Source organism: Pagrus pagrus (assembly GCF_965226575.1).
Source record: "Pagrus pagrus genome assembly, chromosome: 13".
Taxonomy (NCBI): Eukaryota; Metazoa; Chordata; class Actinopteri; order Spariformes; family Sparidae; genus Pagrus; species Pagrus pagrus.
The window spans coordinates 13,263,484-13,290,638 of NC_140197.1; the positions used below are offsets into that span (position 1 = coordinate 13,263,484).

General features: G+C 42.0%; 1 protein-coding gene across 1 annotated transcript; it reads right to left on the bottom strand.

Annotated features, from left to right (window-relative positions):
- Positions 1-371: 371 nt before the first annotated feature.
- On the bottom strand, positions 372-27,155 carry cacng3b (calcium channel, voltage-dependent, gamma subunit 3b). The gene is made up of 5 exons (XM_084371612.1): positions 26,622-27,155; positions 25,648-26,529; positions 7,745-7,828; positions 4,999-5,139; positions 372-3,675 (listed from the first exon to the last, which is right to left on the bottom strand). Exons 2-5 carry the CDS (start codon positions 25,862-25,864, stop codon positions 3,164-3,166), a joined length of 954 nt encoding a protein of 317 aa, XP_084227738.1. The 5' UTR covers positions 25,865-26,529; positions 26,622-27,155; the 3' UTR covers positions 372-3,163.

Consider the following 27,155-nt stretch of genomic DNA (forward strand, 5'->3'; position numbering starts at 1 on the left):
TCCTCTTTAGCAAGAAGCGTGTTATATCCTCAGTTAGCTACTCAGCTGGTTTAAAAACGGTTCCTCCTGTGCAAATGTACTTTGCCTTTCCTTCCTACACCCTTGAAACGACGTCGCTGCAGCGCCGAGCATAAAAAGCCCTTGTGTGCTCCTGTCCTTTAAAAATTAAAAGCCCTTGCTTTGAGAAAAGCAGTTTTTTTTTTCCCCTTTCACAGCCCGTGACAACTGCTGATGTTGTAGTTAAGCTTGCAAAATTAATATTTACATGTGGAGGACAGCAAGAGCAAGTCCGTGGTGATGCACGTTTGTCCCTTTAAGCTCCCGTTATGGCGTTGGATAAAACAGCAGCGTCATAAATTAAACAGTGTGACTGAGGTTTAAAACATCTTTTTATTATCAGGGTAATAACTCTCAGAAGTGTGACTGGTATCAGCGTCGTGTCGCTTCATGTTTAGTTTGTACAAAACAGTGCAATGGTGGCTTAGGGAGGTAAAGACAAAGAAAAATGCTGTTAACATTTATGCTAGCTACTCACGCTCTCTCTCCACAACTCTACTTAGCCTCCTACTCACTCCGTCACAACCCCTCCCCTTCTACGTATGTATGTGTGATCAGGTGTTGTTGATAAATGGTTCAATGCGATCTCCTGCACTCCTGTTGCCTTTCGGGTCTTTGTATGTGTTGCAACAGCCTAGATTTTCATCAACGTTGGACAGCAGTAGCAACGGATCACCAAGTTTTGGGGCGATCAGAAAGTAGCAGTGAAGTATATCATTAGAAAACATTGATCGAAAACGGCGACATTAGAAAAAGCGTCCTCAATTTCGCAATAAAGTTCTTTTGTTCGTACGTTCGCTTGCGTTTGTTTTTGCTATTCACAGGGATAGTTAATGCACTTTATGGGAGATGGAGACACGTCTCTCGAATAAGTTCTGACGTGGCGAACATTTAGCTGATCAGCTGTTTCCGATCTGAGAGAAGAGAGAAAAATAGCAGCAGATCTGATTTAACAGAAGTGTCATTTCCGTCGTGTTTCTACTTCATTTGGTTTGACTGACGGCCTCTTCTTTTGCGATGGTATAATACTTTTGCGACTGGCGAACTGCCCTCTGGTTATCTCCACGACCAAACTCTTTTCAAGATTTCCTTGAAATTTGCTCAAAATTTGCTATACATGGCTCGTGACACTGATCAAGCCTCATCTGCGTCTCTCGTTTAACACTGTCAACTCTCTCTTAACATTTCCATTGAAAAAACGAGCCCTTACTCTTTTTCTGTGTTGTCTTGCAAAACTAAGGACTATTCATCGAGGCAGAAGAGTGTGCCTGTCATGTTCTGACTTTGTCAGAGAGCGCACCAACGTCCTAACATCAACTCACATCTGCCGAGTTTACGCAAAATTCATCCGTTCAGCATTTTTACGTTTAAATATCTGAGAGAGCGCAGGAGAGAGAGAGATAAATGGAAAGGCGTTGATGTGTCTGTCACAGCAAAAGATGAACAGGTGTTTGAAATATAATAGGGCCGTGACTGTCAGCTACATGTAGGAGACATGTGAGAGATGTGTAGACGTTTTTGTGTGATTGTGTATACAGTATGTGCACATGTAAGGGAGATAAAGAGGCGGAGAGGCTGTGAGTGACAGCTGGATGCATGGAGCACAAATCCTCTGAATAATGCATGGGACTTCCTCCAATTCCATCTATTTATCTTGAACTTTCAACAAATCCTCCGTTGGAGAAGAGAGATGTGTACTTTAGACTGAAGTGAGCATTTTCTCAGTGTTTATTTCTGCTGCTGAAAGTTTTTTTGACAATTGCTCTGGCAAGAGAAGACAACTTTATGTTAAATTCATCTGAAAGAGGTAGTGGGCAAATAAAAAATAAAAAAAAAGTCCATCTGTTTGTTTAATGTCTTTTTGGCTCTGCCTTAAAGCATATTCACAGCTCAGCGGTCTCCTCTCCACAGTACCCTGAACCAACAACCTCCGGAAAACCTAACTAGTCTAGACGAGCAACACCAACGGAAGACAGGACCTAAAAGAGAGAGAGACAGGGTGAGAGGAGGTGTGGCAGTGAGGTGAGTCATGGGGCTACACAGAAAAATGTGGAAGGTGAGAGGTGACGAGTGAAGACAGACAAATATTTTGATCATCTCTTTAAGTTTTAGGTGAAAAAAAATAAATCGAGATGACTGGTGTGGCTGGGGTCAAAGGAAGCACCAATGATGTAACGTTACCATCTAAAAGAGATTGATTAGTTTTGTTGAGTCACACCATTCTTCCCCCCTAACAGCTGATCTGTAGTCAGTGTACTTCATCAAAAAACCACTATGCAGGTTTAACAACTGACCGGGGATCAGAGAGATGAGGGTAAATGTTGGCAGGAATGAGCTCGATTCAGTTTCAGTTCGGTCGGTTATGAAGTGAGCTTCTCCGTCGTCAAATCAATCAATCGATATGAAAGGAGTTTATATACAATATGTCTAGAAAATAATAACTAGTGCCACAACTGTGCTGCCATTAAATGGACAAACTGCATCTTCACTTTATATTTTTGAATCCAGCCGAACTGAAAGCGAATCAACCCCGATCCTGAGGTGTTAACTTCCGCACTTTTAAAACAGCAATGTACTCAAGAGAGACAGCTCGGAGCTCGACGGCTGTTCCCTGCACTAATCCAACTCTGCTGCTATCCAAAAAGTCAGGAGGACAGAGGTCAAAAGGTCACACGGAGTCTCTCGACCTCTTTCCTCTTCTCCTTTAGTTCACATTATTTTAGGAGAAGTTGCCCCAAACAGCAAACCACTTACGATATGCTTTTAAATCCCGTTTCAAAAGCCAGGAAGTCAATTTATGAGCATAAATTGAATGTGCCTTCATATGTAAGGATTTACAGGTATAACTACAGTGATATGTGGTAAAGTGGAGTTGGGAACAACTTCTCCGTCAAAACCGACCCTGCTACACGCACTGAAACTCTCACAGGGCTCAGGATTCACAGTTCGAAGGCTAAAAGTTCACAGTTCACAGTCAAAGTTTAGCAAACCCCTTTTCCCACCCAGTAACCCTGTGTCCCCTGCTTTCGCTCGCACTCCCCCTGTGTTTCTCATCATCCTTCTCTTTGATACTTTGATTGGGCGATACATCTGCAGCCAGCGCCCCTCACACGGGCGTGGTCCTGCGGTTGGGGTCCTTGCTGTAGTCTTTAGTGAGCGTGCTGCTCTGAAGGAACTCCCTCTCTGAGTTGAGCAGCCCGCCCATGCCGCCACCAGCCTTGGTGCCGGCGTTTCCTGCCTCGCGTGGGTTCAGCGTGTACATGGGCATCTCGGAGGCGGCGGGCCCCGTGTAGCCGCCTTTCCCCAGCGGTGAAGCGTCGCGGCTGGGGGCTTCAGAAGAGCGAACGCTGGAGCGACGTCGGAAACGGTAGCGGTAGGAGGGGATGCGGCTGAAGGCGGACTTTTTGATGAGCTCAGTGCGGGACTTGGCCCGTAGCTTGCGGTGCTTCTCGATGAACATGTGCACGGCCAGAACGCCCACCATTTCTGCCATGATGAAGGAGAGGGCGCCAAAGTAGAAGGACCAGCCGTAGGAGTAGGACTTTTTGCTGTCGCTCTGGCCCGGGTCACCCGAGTTGGCTGAGATATAGACAATAATTCCTATGATGTTACTGAGCCCTGGAAGATAGAAAAGAAAGAGAAAGATAATAAGAGATGGGAGCGGAAACGGTGTGAGATCGACCCACTCGTCTAGACAAAAACAATAAGAACAGAACACAATGTCAGTAACTGTCAGAGACAGAGGTTGGTCTGTAAATCAAATGATGTACAGATCAATACACAGTTAAAAAATAGGGCGTGTAACCAGAACAACCTCTAACTGCTGCTAATTGTAGCTGCCATTAGCTCAGTTAGCTGTGCAGCTAGTGGTCCGATTGGGAGCTCAGAGGACCAGGTCACATTGTGTTGATAATTTCATCTAATTTAATTTAATTAAAAAGCCAGAATTCTTACATGGAGCTCCTTTAATGGAAAATAATCAATAAAAAGCTGTAGCCACGCTACATGTTGTTTTCACATTCAGCGCATCGAAGCCAGAACGACGGCTTTCCAACTCAAGAAATGGGACCATCTTACAAAGAATCCAGAGGGGCACGTGGATGTCTGACTGGCACTGCCATACTGCCACACCACTACTGTGGCTAAGAGTGGCAGATTAGTGAGAGTAAATAGTGAATGATAAGCGGGAGGAAAGTATCAGAGAGTCGCACTGGAGCCTGATGGAAGCTTTGGAGAGAGTCATTGCACACAGCTGGGCTCTCTTATTCCATATCATTAGTCCAGAATACAGTACTCATGCAGCGTGGTGGAACGCACAGAATGGGGACAATTAGCCAGCAGTAATTAACCAGAATCAGCCTCGCACTATTGTGGTAAATAATTACCAATTTGGCTCCATGAATTTACTACAAAACCCAATGGGACCCTACACATCCCACTAAACAGCAATTACAACCCTTTGTGTGTGCGTCAGGGGCGAGAGTGTAAGTGTGTGTGTTTTTTGAGAGGCTAAATGTCAGCATCCATGTGATAGATGATGTGTGTGAGTATGTATGTGTGCGTACCCTCACAGCGCATCACAGCGGCATTGTGGTATTTTTGCTGATTGATTAATCAGCTGCTGTGACCAAATTTCCACACTCCGGCTTCTCACACAGGCACTTCTGTGTGCTTTAGATGCCTGACGGGCTTCTTCTACAAATATTTGAGCGCGGTTCATCCTCTGTTGGAAGTGGCTGCACAGTAACAAAACTAGACACACGTAGCCCGTCGCTCCGATCTCAAATGCAGCATTTAAATCAAAATAATGGAAATTCTTGAAGATTAGAAATATTTTAGTCAGGTCATTTGGCTGGTATGGCAGCTAAGATGCTCTAACAGCAGGACCTACTTTATGTTCTATAGTTGTAGAAAAAAGACACACACACAGCGCAGACTCACCTGCAGAGACGAAGAAGATTCCCGCACTGAGGATGACGTTGTGCCGGCTCCGGTAAAACTCACTGGCGGCCACACAGAGCCCTCCGAGAAACAGCAGACCCACGCTCATGATGGGGAAGATACTGGAGGCACGCACAGCACCTATATACACAAACACACACACAGGAAGAAGACAGCGCTGTCACAAGATAAAATTGAAAATTAAACCTAAAGAAACGTAAAGTTGCAACATATCTGTGGATTGCAGAAACGTTTGCGAACATTCATTCTGCCGACTGGGTTGCAAAATAGCGGATGGTATATAATCATATTTACAATATTTGTAAAAGAAGATGAAGTGATAAAACAAAGCAACATATTGGGTGAACAGTGTTTGTAAATGTGGCCCTCACTCCCTATTTAAGAGCACAAAATTGGTCAAATTGACTTAAACCATCAAAACTCCTACACTGTTCCTCCAACGGTCAGTACTTTAACCTCATTGTCATTTTTTATGTTACGATCCACTCTGCTAAACAAATTGCTAAAACAATGAAAAATGTGTCACACACACACAGACACACACGGGCCAGTGTGCTGCTGCATGCTTGACTGAGTCTGAATCCAGAACATGTTAAAGCATTCAGAGGCCTCGCTTCAGAGAGCGAGCGAGCGAGAGAGAGAGATGTAGAGGGAAAAGATGGACTAAAACCAAGACAGATGGAGAGTCGCACTGACACATATGCAAGGCAAAAATAATGAATCGCAGAGATGATGAAAATGAAAGCGAGGCTGCAGTAGGAGTGAAGTATTTGTCAGAAGCCCATATGTGTACATGATGTGACACCATATTGAAGGATATCTACAAACAGCTTGTCGTGCAGAACTGAGCCGTGTGCTGTTTTCCCGATAACAGCTGATGCGCATTCATACATTACAGGTGTATCATTTAAAAATAAAATAATTGAAATCCTCCCGACATGTTTGTGTTTCTGCGTCTGAATGTGAATCTGTTTTCTTTACGCTTCCTGCGTTCCAAAACATCTCCAGCATGACTGACAGCTGCAGTGACCAGTTGCGTTGCGTGGTTTTAGCGTATAAGCCCCGCCCCTGTGGCCCACACCCCTGGGCTGTATGAAATGCCGGTCACTAGGTCCCCCCTCCCCATTGGCTGGCCAGCTCTGAGGCCTGCGATCTAATTGGCTGCCTCTGGGGATGTTGCTCCGTGTTCAGTGGAGCAATGAAAAAGAAGCACAGGCTGAATCCATTTTCCCTTTTTTTTCTCCTTGTTGTTGTTGCATTTTCCTCGCTTCGTCCATCTTTACTCTGTGTTTACTGTGGAAGAAGGAACAGACAGAGCCCCCTCCTCCCTGCTCACCATCCTCTCCTTATCTCTGTGGCTGCATCCTGTTTACCTCTGTCCTATTACTCTTTCTGGAAATAACAACGCACTCCCTCCTTTATCCTTCGTCATTTTCTCATCACGCCGATGTTTTTTTTCCTCATTTTTCTCATGTGCTTGCTGATAAAACCCTACCATCTGTTTATATCTCTTGTTGTTTCCATTAAACCCTCTTTGTTCATCTATCTCCTCTCTCTTGTTCCTTGTAGCTACTATTTATTCTTCCCAGCCAATGTGATGCAAGATAGTTCTATCATGTCTGCAGCGATTTCCTCTCTGCTGGATGAACACAACTCGATGTTTCTCTAAATCTTTCTTCTAAACTGCGTTGTACGCTACTAAGATAGTAACTATCTTACTACCTGCTGGAGTAACACAACGTTAATACCAGGGCCAAGGAGAATGCACATCATTAACTAACATCAGTTTGAGGGGCTACAGTTTATTTCTAAGCTATCTAGGACAAGTTCACAACAGGTTTATGTTAGAATGAAATACAGCTTACATATTTCCTTATCATACTTAGCTATAATACTAAGAATAACTAGCCTGTACACTGCATGATGAAATGGTGAGGATCCTGAGATTGTGCAACATACTGTACAGCCTTATGTTCAGTCTTTTTGCATCATAACATGTATGTATCCATTATGTGCATAAATAAAGTGCCATTTGTAGCATATGGCCAGAATTTGAAGGTTGTTCCAAAAACATAGGGGGCAGCATATCACCAGAGTAACAGACAACTGCTGCTCTTTCCTGGCTATCCTTGGCTAGAGCTTGTCAGCGACAGAGACTCGGACATCAGCAGCGAGTCGAGTTTGAATGACGTGTGCTTTATGACGAGTCAATGGGGGTAATTAAGCTCAACTTAGTTCGGTACAGGAGAGAAACTTAACTTTCTGTTTAGTAAAGAAAATAGAAGTGATGTAGTGATTTGATCTCTTTCTATATCCCAGATTTAGAAAGACGGAGTTTAAATGGGGCCAGATGATAAGAAAACAATGTTGTGGGATACGTTTATTGTCAATGGTCTATAATGTAAGGCGTTTGTATCTGTTCTCTAGTGGTTGTAGTATTTTTTATGCTATCACAACAGCAGATGGAACAAAGAACATAATGCCATTTTTGAGATTTTTAGTGGTAGTGACGCTAAAAATGTCAAATAATATGATCCTAAAAAAAAAAGGTTTTGACTGATAAAAATGCACTTAAAATGGGTCAGAAACATATCACCACGTCTACATGGCTTATTTAGGCTCCTCACATACTTAACAGGTTAGAGGGTCAGAGGCGGGCCAGTGATATCTAAGGCTGGTTATGAACATTGCAACGTGTGCTTGTTGTGTGTCATATTGAACTTACGGAGGAGGTATTCAGCAGCATCGGCTTCATAGTCAGCGTCCTCTGGGAAGTGATCGATCTTCTTACACACACCTCTGAATGTTCCTGCAGAGAGGGAACACACATTAGCTCAGATCTGTTTTGTTACACATGAGATAGATATAATTGGATTACTTTGAGACCCACACGCAGTCACACACACATACACACACACTGAATTAAAATAGAACAAATTGATAAATTGTCAGTGGAGGTCAAGATGAATTTAAACCAGAATATATTTCCAAACCTTTGAATGAGTGGCTGCTTTTTTTCTCTTTCCATCACATCCTGACATCCTAAGAGTTACTTTCTGAGCAATAATCCAAGATGGGACGGTATTTTTCAACAGGGTTTTGCTGACATACTTCCTTAATGGTCACAGCTGCGTGCCTTGCACTGCAAATGCCTTAAATGCAAAATTGTTCTGATGTTATGATAGCAGCTGTTAGCTAGTCAGATATAGTAGCTACACAGCAAGAATAATGTATGGTTAGAGTTAGCACTAGGTTAAAATGAATCAGTCAATTATCTTTTGTTAAATGATTAACCACTTAGTCAGGAAAACACAGCTATTGATTGACTGATGTTGGACTTTTTGACAATCAATAATCAGTAAGTAATCTTTTTGTGTGATTGTACTGCATCGTATCACATTTTCTGGACAGTGAACATGTACACATCATATATACATACATGTAGGTGAACAGCAGGAAAACCAGCAGAAGAGCGAGCAAGAAAGATAGCACGAGAACGAGAGAGAGAGAGATGACAGATGATCCAGGACAGAGCTGTAGCCTCCAGGGCATGTGTGGGAAACACCAATGAAAAGCCTTATCACACCCAACACGCACACACACACACACACACACACACACACACACACACACACACACGAACCCACAATTACCACTATGAATACAAAAACACACACTAAAATACAGACATCAAGTGTACACACACACATCACCAAAGCTCATTAAACTGATATATGAACACTATCAATCATGCATGTAAGTAAAAGCCTTTACATTAGCGTATGTCAGTTTGTGTGTGTGCGCATGTGTGTGTGTGTGTGTGTGTGTGTTGTATTGACTAGGATGCAGTCTCCTACAAGCGTGCCGTGTGTCAGGCAGAGAGTGACTCATCCCCCTTAGTACAACTCCTACTCAAACACACACACACACACACACACACACACACACACACACACACACACGCACAGCTTAATTCCCACCCATCATTCAGGCCCATTCACACATGGTCAACACCACAGGGGATGTGTGTGTGTGTGTGTGTGTGTGTGAGAGAGAGAGAGATGGGGGGTGGCCGAGGAGGGATGAAGGGGAAGAGGAGAGAAGGCGAGATGAAGGAGGATGAAGAGAGAGGAAGTGGTGGTTGAAAGAGGTTCTGGTGGCACAACGACACGTCAGAATGAGAGAGAAATGGGAGGGTGGAGGCTGGCGATGAACAACAAGCGACTCAACCTAATTACTTATTTGCATATGAAGAGGTTCTTTCCAGTACCCACACTCAGAAAATCATTCATAAATTGATTCATCCAGCTCATGCAGTCAGTGACTTCATTCTGACTGAGACTCTGATTGACAAAAAAGACATTTATACAATGTTTGATATCTATATTTAATAAATCTATAACATTTTCATATGAATAAAAGTCTGTTATTCTACATTTTAATACACACAAATATCTGTACAGTATCTTCTTTGCACACCGTTTTAGGGACTGCTGTAATCCTTGTCTTTTCATACTTTTATCAATGGTTCTGTTTTTGGTTGAAAAAGCTGGTTCGACTAAAAGGAATATCAGAAACCCAAACGATTTCAAAATGGCTGCATTTTAAAAATCTGTGTCTGTATTCCCCTTTCCAGTCTGTCCTGTACAGTGGTGATCACCAGATTAATCTATAATGAAAATAATCATTGCTTCCAGCCTTAAAGGATAACTACCGTTTTTTTTTACCGATCTAATTTCGTCCGAACGACGCCAAATGACACCAAAGTTATCTGGGTGAGTAAATGATCATATATTTTGCTAGAAATAAGGTCCAGGTTGTAAAAAACGGTAGTTATCCTTTAAAGGTCCAGTGCGTAGGATTTAGGGGGATATATTTGCAGAAATGGAATGAAATACTCATATTTATGTTTTCATTAGTGTATAATCATCTGAAACTAAGCATCTTTGTGTTTTTGTTGCTTTTATATCCAAACAGGGAGCAAGTCCTCTTCCATGGTGCACCGCCTATTTCTAGTGAGGGGCCTTTTGTGTTTTTAGCAGCTACCGTAGGGGAGGGTGAGATGAGCGATGTTAACTTCACCACTAGATGCCACTAAATCCTACATACTGGAACATTACATTAACCACACCAATAATTATCAGCTAATTAATATTAAAGAATAACCCTGGTGCTATTTTATATTTTTCTATTTATTGTCAAGAAATTCTATAAAAAGACCAAAACTGACAATGTGCTAACTGGTTTTAAATACTTCCCCACCCTATCTGTGGCCCTCGGCCCACCCATTTCTGTTGAAGACATAATCTTTATAAATGAGTGACTAGTATATAGTTTAATTCCTAAAAAGTTTATGTAGTCTCATTTTTTAACTAGAATCACCGCCTTGCAGCTGTATACCTCCGCACACCAGTCAAGTTGCTGTTCCTGAGTTATGGTGTTGAATAATGGCCAGCTAAATCATGTTAACCAATAGCCATTTAAAACATGTTTCATAATAATCATATGAATTGAGTAATGGACAAAAATGTAATCTTTGGCACCAAATTCTAGTTCATCCTTGAGTCCAAGTGGATGTTTGTGCCAAATTATAAGATATTTCCTCAAGGTATTCTTGAGACATCGCATTCACAAGAATGGGACAGATGAACGGACAACCCAAAAACATAATGTCTACGGCCACAGCTATCACCGGCACGGCGGCATTAAAAGTATTAGTACTTTACGAAAAACTTCTGAAAAGTCTATTTGTTGGAGACTATTTACGGCTAAGGATGAATACACATTTTGTGCGCTGGTGGATGGTGGATGTTGACTAATAAACTATAGTGCCCATGTTCATTTTAATGAAAAAACATATCAACCAGTGCAGCAGCACAGCTCATTAATGTGTTTAATAGTTTTTGGACAACACTAGAGCTGTAGAGGAATAAGATATCAGGCTTTAGCTACACAGACAACCCTTTTAAGAAGGATCACTTCATTGTTGGCTTTGTTCTTAAACTGGAATTGTTGATGAAAAAAAAACCTCAGAGTACTGCTCTCATTCATTAACATGGCCTGGTTTGACTGCAGTCACATCAGGTAATTGTAGCCTGAACTGTTGGACGCATTAAGGTGTAAAGCATCATCAGTCAGAGCTCAGCCTCGTGTCTGTCGGACGGGAAATTTATTATACCTCCTGCCTTTTAATGTATCGAACCATCCTGATGTATAGAGCACCAAACAGCCTCGTGTAATGAAATGCCAGTGAAGCGATGCACAAAGAAGGGACACACACACTTGCAGCTGTGTGTGCGAGGATGGTGTGGAGGGAGCAGAGAGATAGATGGATGCTTTTATTTATCTCTCAGTGGTGGGGAATCTAAATCACAACTGAATAAACGCAGTTTAAATCCGACACACACATACATGCACACACACAAACCTCATTATACACACTGTTGTATATATTGTGTACCTGATGAGGTCACACTATTATTTAGAGAGAGTAACGATGGTACGCTAAAAATAACCCTTAACACACAAACACACACTCACACGCAGGAGAATCATTAAGACTGTTGTCTTGGACCTCCAGGTCAGCATGTTCATCATGATAATGTGTGAGTAACAAACAGCGGACTGGGAATCTTTAAACAATAACAAACACACACACACACACACACACACACACACACACACACACACACACACACACACACACACACACACACACACACACACGTGCAAGCACATGCACACATAATCAGGGAATGGAGGATACATGGGGATATGTGGCCTCTAGTATAAACTGATATACTACCTTTGCATTCAGAACAAGTCTTTAAGAGCAGGGAACTTACTGTATTTAAAACTTGAAAGAAAAAAGTGAAAAGTCAAAGACATAACATAAAAAGGCTGCACTCGCAGTAGAAAATAGCAAAGTAACCACTTCGTCTTGATCATTTTGCTATCTTCAACTGTCAGTTCATTCATCCTCGAAAACAAACCCAAATTTGTTTCAGGAAATCAAACACATTGCAGCTCTTTTAAGGCAGCGCACCCAGTTAAAATAAAAACAAAACAAATTTCATGAAAAGACCAAACGAATAGCTACTACTGACAGTGTCTATCTAAAGCTAGAAGTGTCTTATTCCTCTGTGTCATAGAGCTCCACTGTTGTCTGAAAATATTAAAAATACATCAAAAAGTTAGATTGTTGGACTGGGTGACATGTTTTTGCATCACCATGAACACACACACTGTGGTTTATTTTGAGGCAGACCTCATAATAATGAGAATGTATGATCAGCAAATACTGCTGTTTGATTATACTCTTCTAATACTTGAAGTGCCCAGCTGTTCATGGACAATTTTCAACCTTAGAAATGTAAGTATATCCTTTCACTTGAAAATTGAAAATTCACTTCACTTGGAAATAATGGTTTAGTAAAAGGGGCTAACACAAACCAAATATGTTGGTTTTGGTCTCTTCCTAATACTTTCACTTAAATGCATTTTCTTCTTTTGCCATTGTATAGAGTGGTGTACCTCCATTAAAAGGTTATGGCTGAATCCAAATGTCCTCCCTCTGGACTTATGGACTGAGCTCTCGCGATCTTTAGTCATACGTACTATGACGTGGTCACTAATATATGCTGACATACACTGATAGACAGGCCTAAATCAAATCCATCCATCAAAGTTAGACGACAGCTGAAGAAACTAGTGAATCACTTTTGGAGCAGACCCAGGACTTTTGAAGGACTTCTTTACATTAAAGGGGCATGAAATACTGCACTTTAAATGTCCAGCACTATGTGTGTACTTTGATGCAGATCTGGACCCAGATGCAGATTCATGTCTAATACATTTTTTATACATATTTATTCTGTTCGGTTTCACAGGTGTGCTTGGGTGTATCCAAGCATGGAGTGGGTTAGTAGAAAGGAAACAGCATGAAAAGGTTGCCAGCCTATTGGAAGATAAATATGGACCATAAATAGAGCAAAATAACAATCTAGAACAGTTCTTGATCAACAGAACAGATACAGAAACCACTGTCAGTCTGCAAATACATTAACATTTCTGCAACCAAATGTGTGTTTGCGTGTGTGTGTGTGTGTGTGTGTAGGTGGGTGTCACATATTTCCTCAGCCCACACTGAGGTTTTTGAGAGCTACCTCCAAATGCTGTATCAGTGAGTGAGTCAGTAGCTGTCACACAGACTTATGTCAAGTGTCACAACCAGTCTATGATCTCATCAAAGAGAAACCAGTGCAACACACACACACACACACACACACACACACACACACACACACACACACACACACACTTAGAGACACACAGTGCCAAATAGTGTATTGTATATGACCTGGTTTGAAAAGGGGGAAACATTTTGTTTCATGAATTAAAGCCCATGCAGGCTGTCGCAGACTGTAGGTTTGATTACATCACTCCAACTAGTTTTTGTTGTTTCCTGTGTTGTTTTGTCTTACTTTCAACCTTCTTTCTTTGACATCATCATCTCCTTTTCCCTCGACTCTCTCTCATTCACCTTCTCAATCTGCTTTCCTTTCTCTCTCTCTTTGTTTCTCCCAGGCAGCGCATATGTGAACAAATGTTAATTCAGATTGATTATGCAGTAAACCTAAACTTCAATGATATCAGCCCTTCAGGTTCAATCGCCAATTTAAATGCCACAAAGGTTTTTGGCTCAGGACAAAACCTACAAAGGAGAAGGAGGCAGGCAGACAAAGAGAAAATCTAAAACACCTAAAACCTTTCAGAACATGTGAATGAATTGTTTTAGGTTGTGTCTAGGTCTACACAGAGGCTCCAACGACGCAATACAAAATTACATTTAGTAATTGTTGTGATGAAGCAGCATCCCCACTCAATATCAAACAAATGCTAATATCTAATCTGCATCACAACACTTTTATGAGAAATGGAGCGAGAGGAGGATGTGGCTTGCACTGCAAAATCACTCAAAGACACTCAAGTGGATGATAAAAACAAATAGCCATCAATACATATGGGCTTAACACATTTTCTGTAATAACAAAGCCATTACATAATTAAAATCGTGATCCCATTTGAGAGATTAACAGATACCAATAAAGTAGACCCACACAGGTTTGTCTCCAGATACAGGAGGAAACAGTTAATCAATACCAATCATTAGTCATTTATTTAATGGCTTTAATAGTCCCTCAATTCTTGAAATTTTACTCAAACCTGCACCCAAAGCTCTCAATGATGGCCTCTAAATAATGTTTTGCAATATGTTTATGACATTCTTCTTTATATATAAGAACCTACATGCTCTTAAAGTACTGCTTGGATTCTGTCAATTTTTAGACTAAACAGTGAACGCACTGATATACTAATGTCTCCTAATACATTTAAATAACCTGGAATATGGTCAACTAGAGCCTAAACGCCTCTTACGCAGGTCAATCAAGGCATAAAGTACTTTGATCGGATTGTGCTATCCCTAGGTAGAATAAATACCATAAAAATGAACATTATGCCAAACCTTCAACTGCAATCACAGTCAGTCATCCCTTCTTGCAGTGTAAAATTATATCAATATGTTTTTAAATATAGTGTTGGTAGTTTTTTTTTATAACTAAAATTAAGTTAGAATGTCTTTTGGAAAATATTAGAAATGCTTGAGTGAGTGTCACTGTTACACAAAAATAGACAATATTTTGCTGTAGCCTACATATCATGGCAGACTGCATGCTTTAAGTGTTACTGAGAGTAAGGACCACACCAGCATCCATCCATCAATATGATTTACAAGTAATTTACAGAACATACATGTATGCTGTAGCAGACAAAAATATCCTGCAAATCCATAACAGGTGTGGACACTGCCGGATAAATTTGTGCAGACTGGCTTGACTCCATTAATTTTCTGTTCTGCTTGTGTCAATTCCACACAGAAATAGCCCTTTCACATACAGTACACTGATGCTAATGATCACGAGCAACCACACACATAAACACACATTTGTTTGCACATACAGTACACTTGACACAAAAGCTTATTTGCGACTGGGACTCTAACCCCTACACTACGTCACACCTCTAGTCTGTTTCTCTAATTCAATGCACCTCGAAGGTCATGAAAGCGTGTGCATACATGGATATTAAAGTGTGTTTGTGTGTGTGGTGTGCTTCAGTATGTGTGTGAGGTGGATACACTCTAATTAACAGCAAACTAATGAACACACACACACACACACACACGCACACACACACACACACGGTGGGACCATCTATCAGGAGACATTTGCCTCACAAAGGTCAACATGGCCTGAGGGCATCTGCAACCACAGCCACAGCAAGGGATTATGGGACACGACGAATGGGCATGGGAGTCCACTATGTGCATGAGTGCCATCCTGTGTGTGTCTCTGAGTCATGTGGTTTAGTTTCTCCTACTGGGCCCAATATGCTGCTGCTGTCACATATCTGTACACACATGCTCATATGAACACGGACACACACATGTGCACTCTTCGCTTGTATGCTATCATTTCTTATTGAAGCATGACTCCATGACGCAGTCCCAAATAAAGGTCGCAGTGAAGTACAGTACGTGTACTATTACTCAGAAAAATAATAATTGCCGCTCATGTTTGAATATCGGCTGAACATTTATGTCATGGTGACCTTTGTTTAAATGCCAAAAAGCCACACTTAAATAGACAGATGAATGTTACAGTTTCCATGTCTGAAATGGCTCCTGAGATAGACACACAGTTGAGCACACATGCTCACACACACATTTGGAAATTATGTATGAAAACAGTTGTACAGCAAATCCAAGGGCTAAAAGACGAGAGGTAGAGGAGAAACACTTTCCGTTTCACTGACTCCTGACTAACTGCTAGCTGTTCTTGAGAGTGCCGAGCTACAAACACACTTTTATTATTTAGCTTTACCTCACATCTTACTTTATCTTTTTGCACCTCCATACCCCTTTTCTTCCACTCTACTTCACCCTCTCTAACTCTTTTTGGTTAGCCTGCACTCTCTGCTGTCTTCTTTCCCCTATCTGTTTAATTATCATCACCATAATATTGATACAATCAAACTGTATCATCACAACAAAGGTGAACAACTCTGAACTCTGAATGGAACATAAATATTTGCGTACTGTAGCAGTCTAGTTGTGCATGTGAAATTACAAGCACACAATGCAGTGTGCATACTAAACAGTGAATATATTCCACAAGGTACAATAGTGCCTCAAACCAAGGTTAAAAAGGAGACAAACACAAACAACACCGTGCCCAGATGCCCCAACGATTGTGACGAGCTGGGCATGAGGTGCCAGCTGCTTGTCCTTGATCTAACTCTGTCCAACATACACACACCAACACACACTGAAACTACAGCAGAACAAACACAGAAACACCATACCATGTTTTGAAGTAAGCAAAGATTCAGGTCAGTAAAATGGATTCAGAGATCAAGGTGACAGATACAGTATGAGATGAGAATTTTTTGACAGGTAGGAGAAAAGAAATCAGGTGATGTCAGGAAGCAAATATGTCAAATCTGGAGTGTTGATTGACATGAGAGCTCACAGGTTTACTTTGAATGTAGTAGGAGAGCACTGTGTCTTTTGTGTGTATACTGAATTCCCACAACAGTAAACCATGAGCTGTATGTGCATCATGAGAAATGCATTTGATGTTCTTGAGAATGTTATTTTAACTAGAATGGCACTCAGTAGAGTGCATACCTCCACCAAGGCCCAACCGTCCCCTTTACTTCAATTAGAAATATATTAAAATCTACTGGATTCAGATTTTTTTTTGGATCTATGCATTATTCCCTGAGAAGTTAATGAAAATGTCCCACAAAAAAAGAAAGTGAGAAGTAAATTCCTGGTGGTCCTGAATATGTCCCTTTATCTGGATCTGCACCAAAAGTTAATGGGGTCTATTCTGGTCCAAGACCCATCCTCATCAAAGTTTTCTGGAAATCTGTCGAGTAGTTTTTGTGTAATCCTGCTGACAAACCAACTAACAAATGCACACGGGCAAAAACATAACACCCTTGGCGGAGGTATTAAAACTGAATAGGCTGTTTTGTAAGCAGTTTCTTCAATAATGTTGAAAGTGGATTCAGTCTACTTGAAGAAAGAACAAAACAATGAAGAAATACAATGTTATAAGCTTAAATATTACAGGAACATGGCTAACTTTAATTAAGAATCAAAGGATTTTAGCTTTTACCTATTTGTGATACTGCAGTTAAAACCCCAAATGCCTTTACAGTAACAAGTCCCCCATACTTAATGACAAAACAGTTTGTTCCCCTCTAAAATTATCCATACACAGACTTAATTTGACCCTCTAATTAAAGGATTCAAATGACCTTTTCCTGCAAGTACTGTATTACGATTAGAGAAGGATCGTGGTTACAAGTCCACAGCCATGCTATTGGCTCTGTGACACTGTGCTTACGCACAGCAGTGCTTTTATCTAAATGCTAGCATTAGCATGCAAACATAATGTTCTTCAGCAAGGTAACGTTCAGCAGGTTCAACATCTTTCTTTAGGTTTTCAGCATGCTAATTTTGCCAGCTACCACTAAACACAAAGTTCATCCAAGTCTAATGGGAAAGTCATTAGTTTGCAAAGGAATTTGATCATTAATCAAAGTATTAGACAAGTTGAACATCTGATCTGATTATGGCGTTAGATGTCAAAGGAAGGGATCACCAAAGTGATACAATTCATCCACTCAAAACCATAAATGTGAACTTCACAGTGGCACTAGAAAAAGTACATCATCTTGGAACCAAATCTTAATAGCTATCGATATAGTAGCTGCTGACATATTCTAGTCAGGACCAAAGCGGTGGACCCACTATCCAACAACATAGTCCCGAGTGTGGCCAAAAATCACACTCTTCATACACTCATAAATCCATACCAAGCAACTTCCTACAAGGTTTCCCAGTGCTGTAACATCACACTACTTTCTCCATTGCTTCGGAGAGAAAATGGGTTTGTGTCAGTAAAACATGAACACAGGTCGTTTTAGGTATCTGAACAATTGACCATTGCTGTAGTTATTGTGGTGAGGACAGCCTCATTCCCAGGGGAGCTGTCCCTAATCAGCTGATGAATGGTCCAAAAGCTGCATGTGAGTGGCCTGTCTCAGCCCAGCCACATGCACACACACAAACACATGCACTCAGAATATAAAGCGTTTTGTCAACTAGAAAACAGAGGAGAAGAAGAGGAGGGAGTGAGCAAGAGCGAGGAAAGGAAGTTGAAAAGCAGAGCAAATTGGACTGCTTGTTTCCTCAGAGCGCCTCTGACAGCTCAGTGTGGGTGACTGTGCCTCTTCCTCTCTCTCTCTGTCCCTACCTCACTCACTCTCTCTGATTACCTCTTTCCAGGCGAAGGAGAGAGAAGACGGGAGGGAGGGAGGGAAAAGAGGGAGAGGAAGAGGCTAGTTTCCACAGTGATGGCTGATGAAAGAGAACGAGACAGGTTCTGCTTGGTTGCACACCTCTCCTCTTTCTCTCTCTCTCAGTCTGTTGTTCCTCAAACACCCATGTTCTCGTTCTCTCGCTCTCTCTTTTTCTTTCTCCAAAACACTTCCTCTCTCCCTGTTTCAAATCTTCTCATCATCCACTCTTTACTCTACTTCCTTTTCTCTACTTTCATTACCAAAACATCCATTCATTGCTTTCCAATCTCCCCGTCATCTTCCTCTCATCTCTTCTCACTTTTGTACATGCTTGTTTCTAGGATCCAGTCACACTATGTTGCCAAAAGTATGTGGACGACTCATTCCAAAACATGCTGATACAACAGCCTTTTACTCTTCTTGGAAAGCTGGCCATGAGAATTTGTTCCTGTTCAGCTACAAGAGCACTAGTGAAGGCAGGCACTGATATAGGGCCATGAGTAAGGCTGGGGATTGGTATTCAATATCTTAAAGGTATCAACCACAGTACCAATTGGTACTGAAACTTCTCCAATTAAACAATACTTGCATTTGATCCTTTTTGTACCCAGATCTAGAAAAATAAGATTGTTCGCAGCCAATCACTGCAAACAATTTAATGCAACGTAGGACTACCCACTGCCCAGGTGATCAGCATGCTAACCACCTTTAGTGATGGCTATACAGTCTGTGGTGTGGTGAAATCGATGGCAGTGTAATTTAGCGATAACAAACATGCAATGTATGGTTACACTTCCAGAATAAAGGCACCAAAACTACTTTGTTAGGTTTAGGAAAACATCATGGTTTCACTTAAAAGAACTGCTTGCTTAGAACAGTCACTATTGACCACTTGCTTCTCACAGGACTCAAACCCTGGTCGCCTGGGTGAAGGTACTATTAATGAAATCACCGATCATCCCAAACCTCCTTCTGTCACGGACTTTCGGCCTAATATGTACCTCATCTTCTACTCTCGTCATTGGTACCGTAACATCACAAATGCGTGAACTTTTTGCTCCTGGGAGAGGCAAGCCATCACATTCACTAGCTCGGCAGGTCAATTACACGCTTTGCCGTTAGACTTGGCTGTCAGATGCCACCAAACATTTCAAAGTAAGGCTATACTGCATGCCTGTGGTGTTTGATAAAAATAAGTGCATAAAATTCAGGTAAGGCTTGGAATACGAGTAGCATGATAAAGCACCTCATGAGGCGTAGAGAAAACTTCAAGGTGGACAGCCTCACCGTGTTTGCAAGGCCAATGGCTTCTTTTACACTAACGTCATCTTCTCCTCTACGTAGAGGACACCCCGCAAAGTGCTGATACCATCAGGTAAGACTAGATAGACCTTTGGTGAGTTCTGTTTTTCCTCCACTGTTCAAACCCTGAGAGTTCGTAATTTTACTCAAGGTAGTGGCACATTTCATTTGGTTGCCTGTTAGAAAAACATTTCTTTATGGGTATTGCTTTGTGCATGGAGGAATTACAGCATCAAAACAGTGAAGCATCTTCCCCAAACAGTTTCCTTAATGCTGGAAGATCACCATTGTCCAAAATAGCATCATTCACAATGAAGGGATCCAACCCAAACTATGAAAAGAAATTGAAAAACTTCCCTTTTCACCTTGTTCTTTTTAATTTCTTTCCAATCTCCTTCATTTTTTCCATCTTTGTCCTGTATTCCTTCCCCCACCTCCCTCTTTCTTCATCCTCCTCTTTTCCCGCAGCCACCTGGGTGATCATTTTTGTCCCCGTCTCTGTTTAAAACCCTGGTCCTTCTCTCTATTACCAGGTGATCATTTAGATCCCCGCCGTGGTCAAACACTCCCCAGAGATTCACCTGAAACAGAGGCCATGCACAGCTCATCCATCACTTTCCACCCACCACCACCCCTCTCCTCTGCTTCATTCATGCACATTCTGGTCTCTCTTCATTCATGCTCTGTCTCCATTCTCTCCTGTGCCCAGCCCCCTCTTTCCCTGTCTTCTGATTTCCTGGCTTTCTCATGCTCATTTATCACAGAGGGAACGTAACACCTCGGTACACCTGCAGACACACAACAACACATTCACTGCATGCCAGAAATCCACACCTGACCACACACTAACTGTTAGTGGGTAGAGGAAACACAAAGATGCTATAATGAATAAAGGGTGCGTTAGAGTGCACTACACTTACAGTAACATAGACCCCGTAACACCTGGTGTTTAAGGCTGATCTACTGAATATCTGGAAGCAATACAGTGCAATACAGAGACTTTTACACGTAGGGAACACACTTTTGGTGTTAAATTTCCTAATTTTCCCAACCTGACATGCCAGATGATTTGTTACCAGAACCATCTTGGAAGGTGCCAAGAGAAAGTATTTTGAAAAAGGGAGCCATTTTTCACAAAAATACTTGCCAGGTGATTGGACGAACCATCTGTTGTTCTTCCTTCAATGAAATATACTCCTGATGAGCTACTATCATTGTTTTTTTGTCATTAAGCTTTTCTCTCGCTGGTCGCTGGCCAAGATGAATTTGTGAGATCACATGATCACGTGACTTGGGTTTCCTTTACTTCCTCTTTTGGCTCTGGTCTTTACTTTGGGTATGAATGCATTTTCTCTTCTCTATTACTTTCAGTGTTTTGTGATATGTAATGTCAAGTGCATTAATTCATTTATTTATTTATTTTTTTGTTTTTTACAATTTTGGACCTAAAGCTTTATTTTCAATTATGTTCATTATGTTCATGTACTTGTAGCAGCAACCTCTTGAGACCATGTTGGCTAGCATGGATCATTCAGGGACATTATTTATTGTTTCTCTTTAAATGGCTTGCATGTTACATTTTTCTGTTAAAGAAAATGTATTTTGGTTAATTATTATTATTAAGAATGTGGTCAAACTGTACAGATTACATTTACACCTGGGAGAGGTAAGATCCGATCTGTCATGGTTTGGGGTTTTTAGTTTAGTTATTTCCTGTTTGTTTGGGTAGATTTATGTCATGTTTTACTTTCCACTTCCTGTCTTTGTGTTTCTTCCCACCCTTTTTTGATTGCCCTATTAGTTTCACCTGTTCCTTATTATTCTTCCCTCCATTGGTGTATCTTTATTTTGTCTGTTTTGTTTCTGGTGTCGCCGTGTTTGCTCCTTGTGTTCTCTGCCCTTGTGTTTTTTTTGCAATCCTGCCTTTGTTACCTTAGTTTAATCCTAGTTAGTACATTTATTTAGTTTTGTATTTCTATTTCCTCTTTCAGATTTACCCCAGACTGTTTTTGTCAGTGTTGTTGCCAGTTTAGGATTTATGGTCTTCAGCTTTATGTTGTTGTTATTTTGCATATTGAAATACGACCACAATCCAAACCTGATCTTCTATTTTAATGCATTTGTCTTGTGTCATCCTACACTTCAGTCACTTTTAGCTAATCCAAATCTATTTGCTTTAGTAAAATAGGATGAGTCTTAAGGCTTTCATCCTCTGGCCCATTTTACTATGCCACTGTAAAATGGGCTGCGCAGTACATATGCATGACTGCTCTATACATTTCCTAAGAACACTGCATACATGATGTTTTTCTACCCCCTCTCTCGCTCCATCTCTCTTTCACTCACCCTCTGATGTCAGGCAGAGTACAAGCCACATGTACACGAGTCAGAGACATCCATTTCCTGTCAGTTTATGAGGCATTTATGAATTATAAAACCGTGACAACCAGGGACCCGGAATGAGCGAAGGGGGGATAAGATGGGCAGAATGAGTAAAGAGATAAGAGAACTTATTCACTTTAGTTGTCTTATGGTGTATTTGTGTGCATGAGTGACTGTACGTTTGTCTGTGAGCCTGTGTGTGTGTGTGTGTGTGTGTGTGTGCATGTGTGCATGCACTGACATTGTGCTGACATTGCGTTAACTTGGCGTTCTGCTCCCACAGCTGTGCTTATTTGGTGGCTTGGGAATATCCTAGAATTTGTCTATTTATTCATTCAATTACAAGTGTGTGTGTATGTGTGTGTATGTAAATGAGAGTGTGTCTTCAATAAAGCCTTATACCTGTGCCATCTGGCCCTGTAATAGCCTTCTATGCCCCCCAGAATGAGATGGTTATGTCTGGCTGCATCACACACACACAGGCACGCACGCACGCACAAAAGACACAGGCATGCCCCTACCAGAGGCGATGTGTCTTTTTAATGATAATTGAAATTGGTTTACTTGCCCCTATGCAGAGAACGTTCGGAGGATCAAAGTCAAATTATATACAGTGAATTATGTGTCAAGTCATAATGAAGCATCTGAACATTTACTATGATTTACTATGAGTCCACCCTCAATCTTAAGGAATTAATCACATATTTGTTGATTCAAAGGGTAGCTCCACCAATTTTACACATTAAAATATGTTCATAGGTCTTGGGGAGTACTTATGTAAAAAAAGTAGCTTAAAGCATTTTGTGGCTCCAGAGGAAGCTGCAGTTTAAAAAAATATCTAAATCCATGCAGCAGAACCAGAGATATCGCCTTTTTTTATTTCACACAGTCTTCTTCATTGTCAAAGCCTGGTGCCTACATGACCCATATATGCAACTTAGCCACTGAGTTACATCACTGGAGGCAATCTGATCAAAAACACTTCAAAAGTTTAATGACTTTGCCCCAAAATAATCAACACCAAGTTGTTTAATGGCTCAGTTCAGAGTGCTGCGACGTGACATCGCCAGCTCATCTCACCAGAGCACTTGTGAGGTTAACGTCTAATGTTTGACTAACCTCACCTTTCTTGATAATCCTATGTATTAATGTGATATCCTCTTCTCCCATGCTCTGAAGCTGTACCAAATTGGTTGAAACTATTTTAAATCTCAACTGTATGCTCCTGTCAATGCAACAGCGTGATTGGCTGATATTTGTACCAGTCTGTTTGTAATAAAACAGCCGTTTGGCTTGAAAGGGGCAGGATATGTGTCATCTCTGGCGTTATGAACTATTCTTTTCAAAATGCTCTCAGTGGCTCGTCTCCTCACTTATAGTGTCTCTGGTACTATTCCCCAAGTCCGTAAATGCTAAATGCAAGGATTGGTATCAGTTTCATCTCAGTGTGTTTAGTTGCAAGACTGATCCAAGACATGTTAAACCTAACTTTAAACTGAGAGTAGAGTCACAACACCTAGCCAAAGAGGAAACACAACCCCTTAAACAGCTCAAAAGTTCACGTATTGCATATTTGAGATTCCACAGGGAAGAAAACAGCAAAGGTTGAAAGAGAAGGAGGACGACATGCAGCCAAGGTCAAAGCCTAGGCTCAAATCCATGAGCCCCCCACCCCCAGCCCCCAACAAACACACACACACACACACACACACACACACACACACACACACACACACACACTCAAATTCTTCAATGTTTCAACCTCAAACTTTATTACATCCTTTCATTTACTTTGTCAAGTTTGGAGCCATAGAAAAAAGCTGTCATAAAGTTTAACTGCTACCGATTAAAGTGAACGCAGCTTATTAAAAAGGCCACATAACCCCTTAAATCTATCTAATTTATCTTATCTTACCTGTCTATCTGATCCAAATATGGGATGTACGTATCTATTGGGGCATCCAGCATCTCACTTAAATTATTATAAATATGGACATAATACCAAGCAAAACCAGAACTCACTACAGAAACAACATTAATAGGACTCAACACAGTGTGTAAATGGCAACTCTGCCACAACCACTAAAAACTGCTATTTGGGTAGTTACTGAAAGTAACTACATTGAATGGGTATTGTAGAAAAAATGCAGACCATAAATAGTATCAAAAATGAGGTTTGATTTTATAAAAATCTTAATTATAACTATAAAGGGGTTCTGCAGAACTTCTGTGTTGTACCGGAAGCCGGTCGTTTGTTCATGTTGGCGGACAGCATTTCTAAACCAATGTTAGCTACTGTTGCTCTCTGTTAGCTGAGCGAGAGTGGCAATAAGACGAGGCACTTGAGAATGTGCATGCAGACGAATCGTCCACAGGCTTGTATATCCCAACAACAGAAACACTGATGGTCTATCTTTTCTACGTCACATAATGATAGAGTGCTGAAGTCACGCCCCTTCTGGTTTCCCTCATGGGACCTTCTTTTTTGGAAAAAATCTGTATGGCAGTGAGCGGAGGGAGACAAATCATCTATTTTAATCCCGTTTGAACTGTGCCATGAACTGCACATATGATGTTTGTCAAAGATAATTGAAGTCAAGAAATCAAAATGTATTCGTCTCTGCCCAATGACTGCTGTACGCATTTTTTCTGAAATAAGGTCCCATGAGGTCCACTGTAAGGGGAGAAGTGATTGATTAATGTATATCGCTACAAATTGTTGCATAGGCCTGCTTCTATGAAATTTGCACTTGCGTTACATTCTTACAGGTGATGCTACACCATTACTTCTGACTGGTGGTGCTCACTGTTGGCACTGATGCAGCAGGAACAAGCAACAACCACCACCCCTGTGTGCTGAATGTGTAAGACCCTGGAGAAGCAGCCCTCCTTGTTATGGCCACTAGATTCTGGCTCCAAAATATAATGGTCAACACTCAACAAACAAGAGAACAAGATGGCTTCAAAAGAACAAATTGCTCACAACGCTGTGTGTGAGTCCCAGCAACAGTGTGCAGATCCAGGTACTTGTCAGTGTTGCAGCTGACTGGCTATTAACAGCGCCAGCTGCCTGTGTTTGTGCCTGTTAGAGCTTTATTTGTACCTTCAGCTATTCAGCGTGATGACAGCGAGAGCAGAGCTCACATCATGAGCGCCATGAGTGGAAATATCCTGTTTTTATTATGTTGCAGGAGAAAGGACGTGAGGGTGAACTGAGGGAGAGGACTGCTTCTTAAGAACTGAGTTTCGGGGATTATGGGATGCTGTCACACACACACACACACACACACACACACACACACACACACACTGAGTACACCACTGCTCCTCTGGTGTTAGACAGAGGCAGACAGTGGGAGACGGGGACAGAGACAGAGTAACACACTCATGGATACACACCAGGAAACAACACAGACACAACAGACAGAAAGAGACACATGTTGAGGGGAACATGGACAGAGAGACGGCTGTAACAGACAGACAAGCCAGTCAGTCAGACTGATCACGTACCTTCCAGACAGCAGGTTCGCCAGAGGCCGGAGTGCGTCATCACCTCCTCGTTCTTGCGGGTCGTGTCGTTGTCGCCGCTGTTCTTCGTGCGGCAGACCCCGCGCGAGTACAGCCAGTAGTCTGTGCCGACGGCGATGGTCATGAGGCTGAAGGCGGCGAACGCGCCCACCGTCGTCACGAGCATCTGGACGCCGCGGTCACACATCAGCATCTTCATAAAGGCGGCTCCTGTTTGTCTTAATCTTTTTTTCTTTCCTCCCCCTCTCCTCCTTCTCTTTTTAGATTCACCCTTTTATTTCCTTTATATCCCGCGAGACTTGGAGAGTCGGTGTGAGGGGTTCAACAGTCAGACAGACAGACAGGCACTCGAAAGAATTGGTAATAATTAAAAAATAAATAGATAGAAAAAAGGGTTAAAAATGGGGTGTTTTTTATAAGTAGGGAGCGAGATGTGAACTTGGCTGCCTCGTCCGTGGAGTTGACAAGAGGCTCGTGGCAAAGGGCGGGAAGGTGGGAGGGCGGCACGTCACTTTCTCGCGCATCAAAAACCGGTTTTCACCAACACCACCCTCGCGCACACACACACACACACCAGGGAGGGGGGGGTTGACGACCACCGGTTGTCCCCGACTACCCGACACTGCCCTCACCCAGTCAGAGTGGAGGGAAACGGCGATGCCACATTCCGCCTCTCCGTCCCCTCCTTCCGTGCGTGAGTCCCGGGGTTAAGCAGGGCGAGCTGCGTTAAAGCCGCCACCAGTCTCCTCTTCTTGTCTCCTTCCTTCCTTTCCTTTCCTTCTTAACTTCTGCTGCCTCTCCAAAACAGCCCCCTTGTCAATCTGTTAACCATTAACAGCGAGGGTCTGCGTGGGAGGACTCCATCTTTAAAACAACAACAAAAAAAGGGGGTTAGTTTGTTTTCTCCACTGATGTATGGAGGGTTCCTCTAAAACATGACTCGCCCCTTCACTCACCGCTGGATTTCTTCCTCCTTCCTCACAGCAGCAGCGCCCAAAATCTGAGGCGGCACGGCGGATTTTATTGTCTCCGCTTGTGTTTCCTGAATGAATGGACGAATGAAGAAAGCCCATACGTCAGCTATGAAGAGAGAGTGGACGCTGACCGAGATCCGTCGTGTGTTTTCCACTCCAGCTGTTGACTCACTGACATGTTTTTTTCCCCTCCTCGACGTCAGGGCTACAGAAACTCGTCCCAACACTCAGCCGCTGACATTAATTCACGTTTTCGCACATTATCTGCAGTGGACGGACGCGCAGCGCGGGTACTTAAGTTGAACGGGCACCAAAAAAAAACGAGACCAAGACGGGAGATAATCAAATTTCAACTCCAAAAATCAGCCGTCTTCTCTGTCTCCTCTCCCCCAGCGCCGGAGTTGAGCCACAGCCGGGACACACCGTCCAATAAACCGCCTGCTGACGGAGCCTGTAGGACAGCTACACCCGCCTGGGCTTGCTCCCGAGAAACGTGCCCGTTGGTACAAATGAAAA

What these genes read in the sequence shown, in the direction of transcription:
- cacng3b (XM_084371612.1), bottom strand. Translation starts at nt 25,864, where the DNA reads ATGAAGATGCTGATGTGTGACCGCGGCGTCCAGATGCTCGTGACGACG. An exon ending in GCGAACCTGCTGTCTGGAAG is followed by an intron (nt 7,829 to 25,647) that starts GTACGTGATCAG and finishes CCCTCTCTGCAG; the next exon opens with GAACATTCAGAGGTGTGTGT. An exon ending in AATCTTCTTCGTCTCTGCAG is followed by an intron (nt 3,676 to 4,998) that starts GTGAGTCTGCGC and finishes TCTATCTTCCAG; the next exon opens with GGCTCAGTAACATCATAGGA.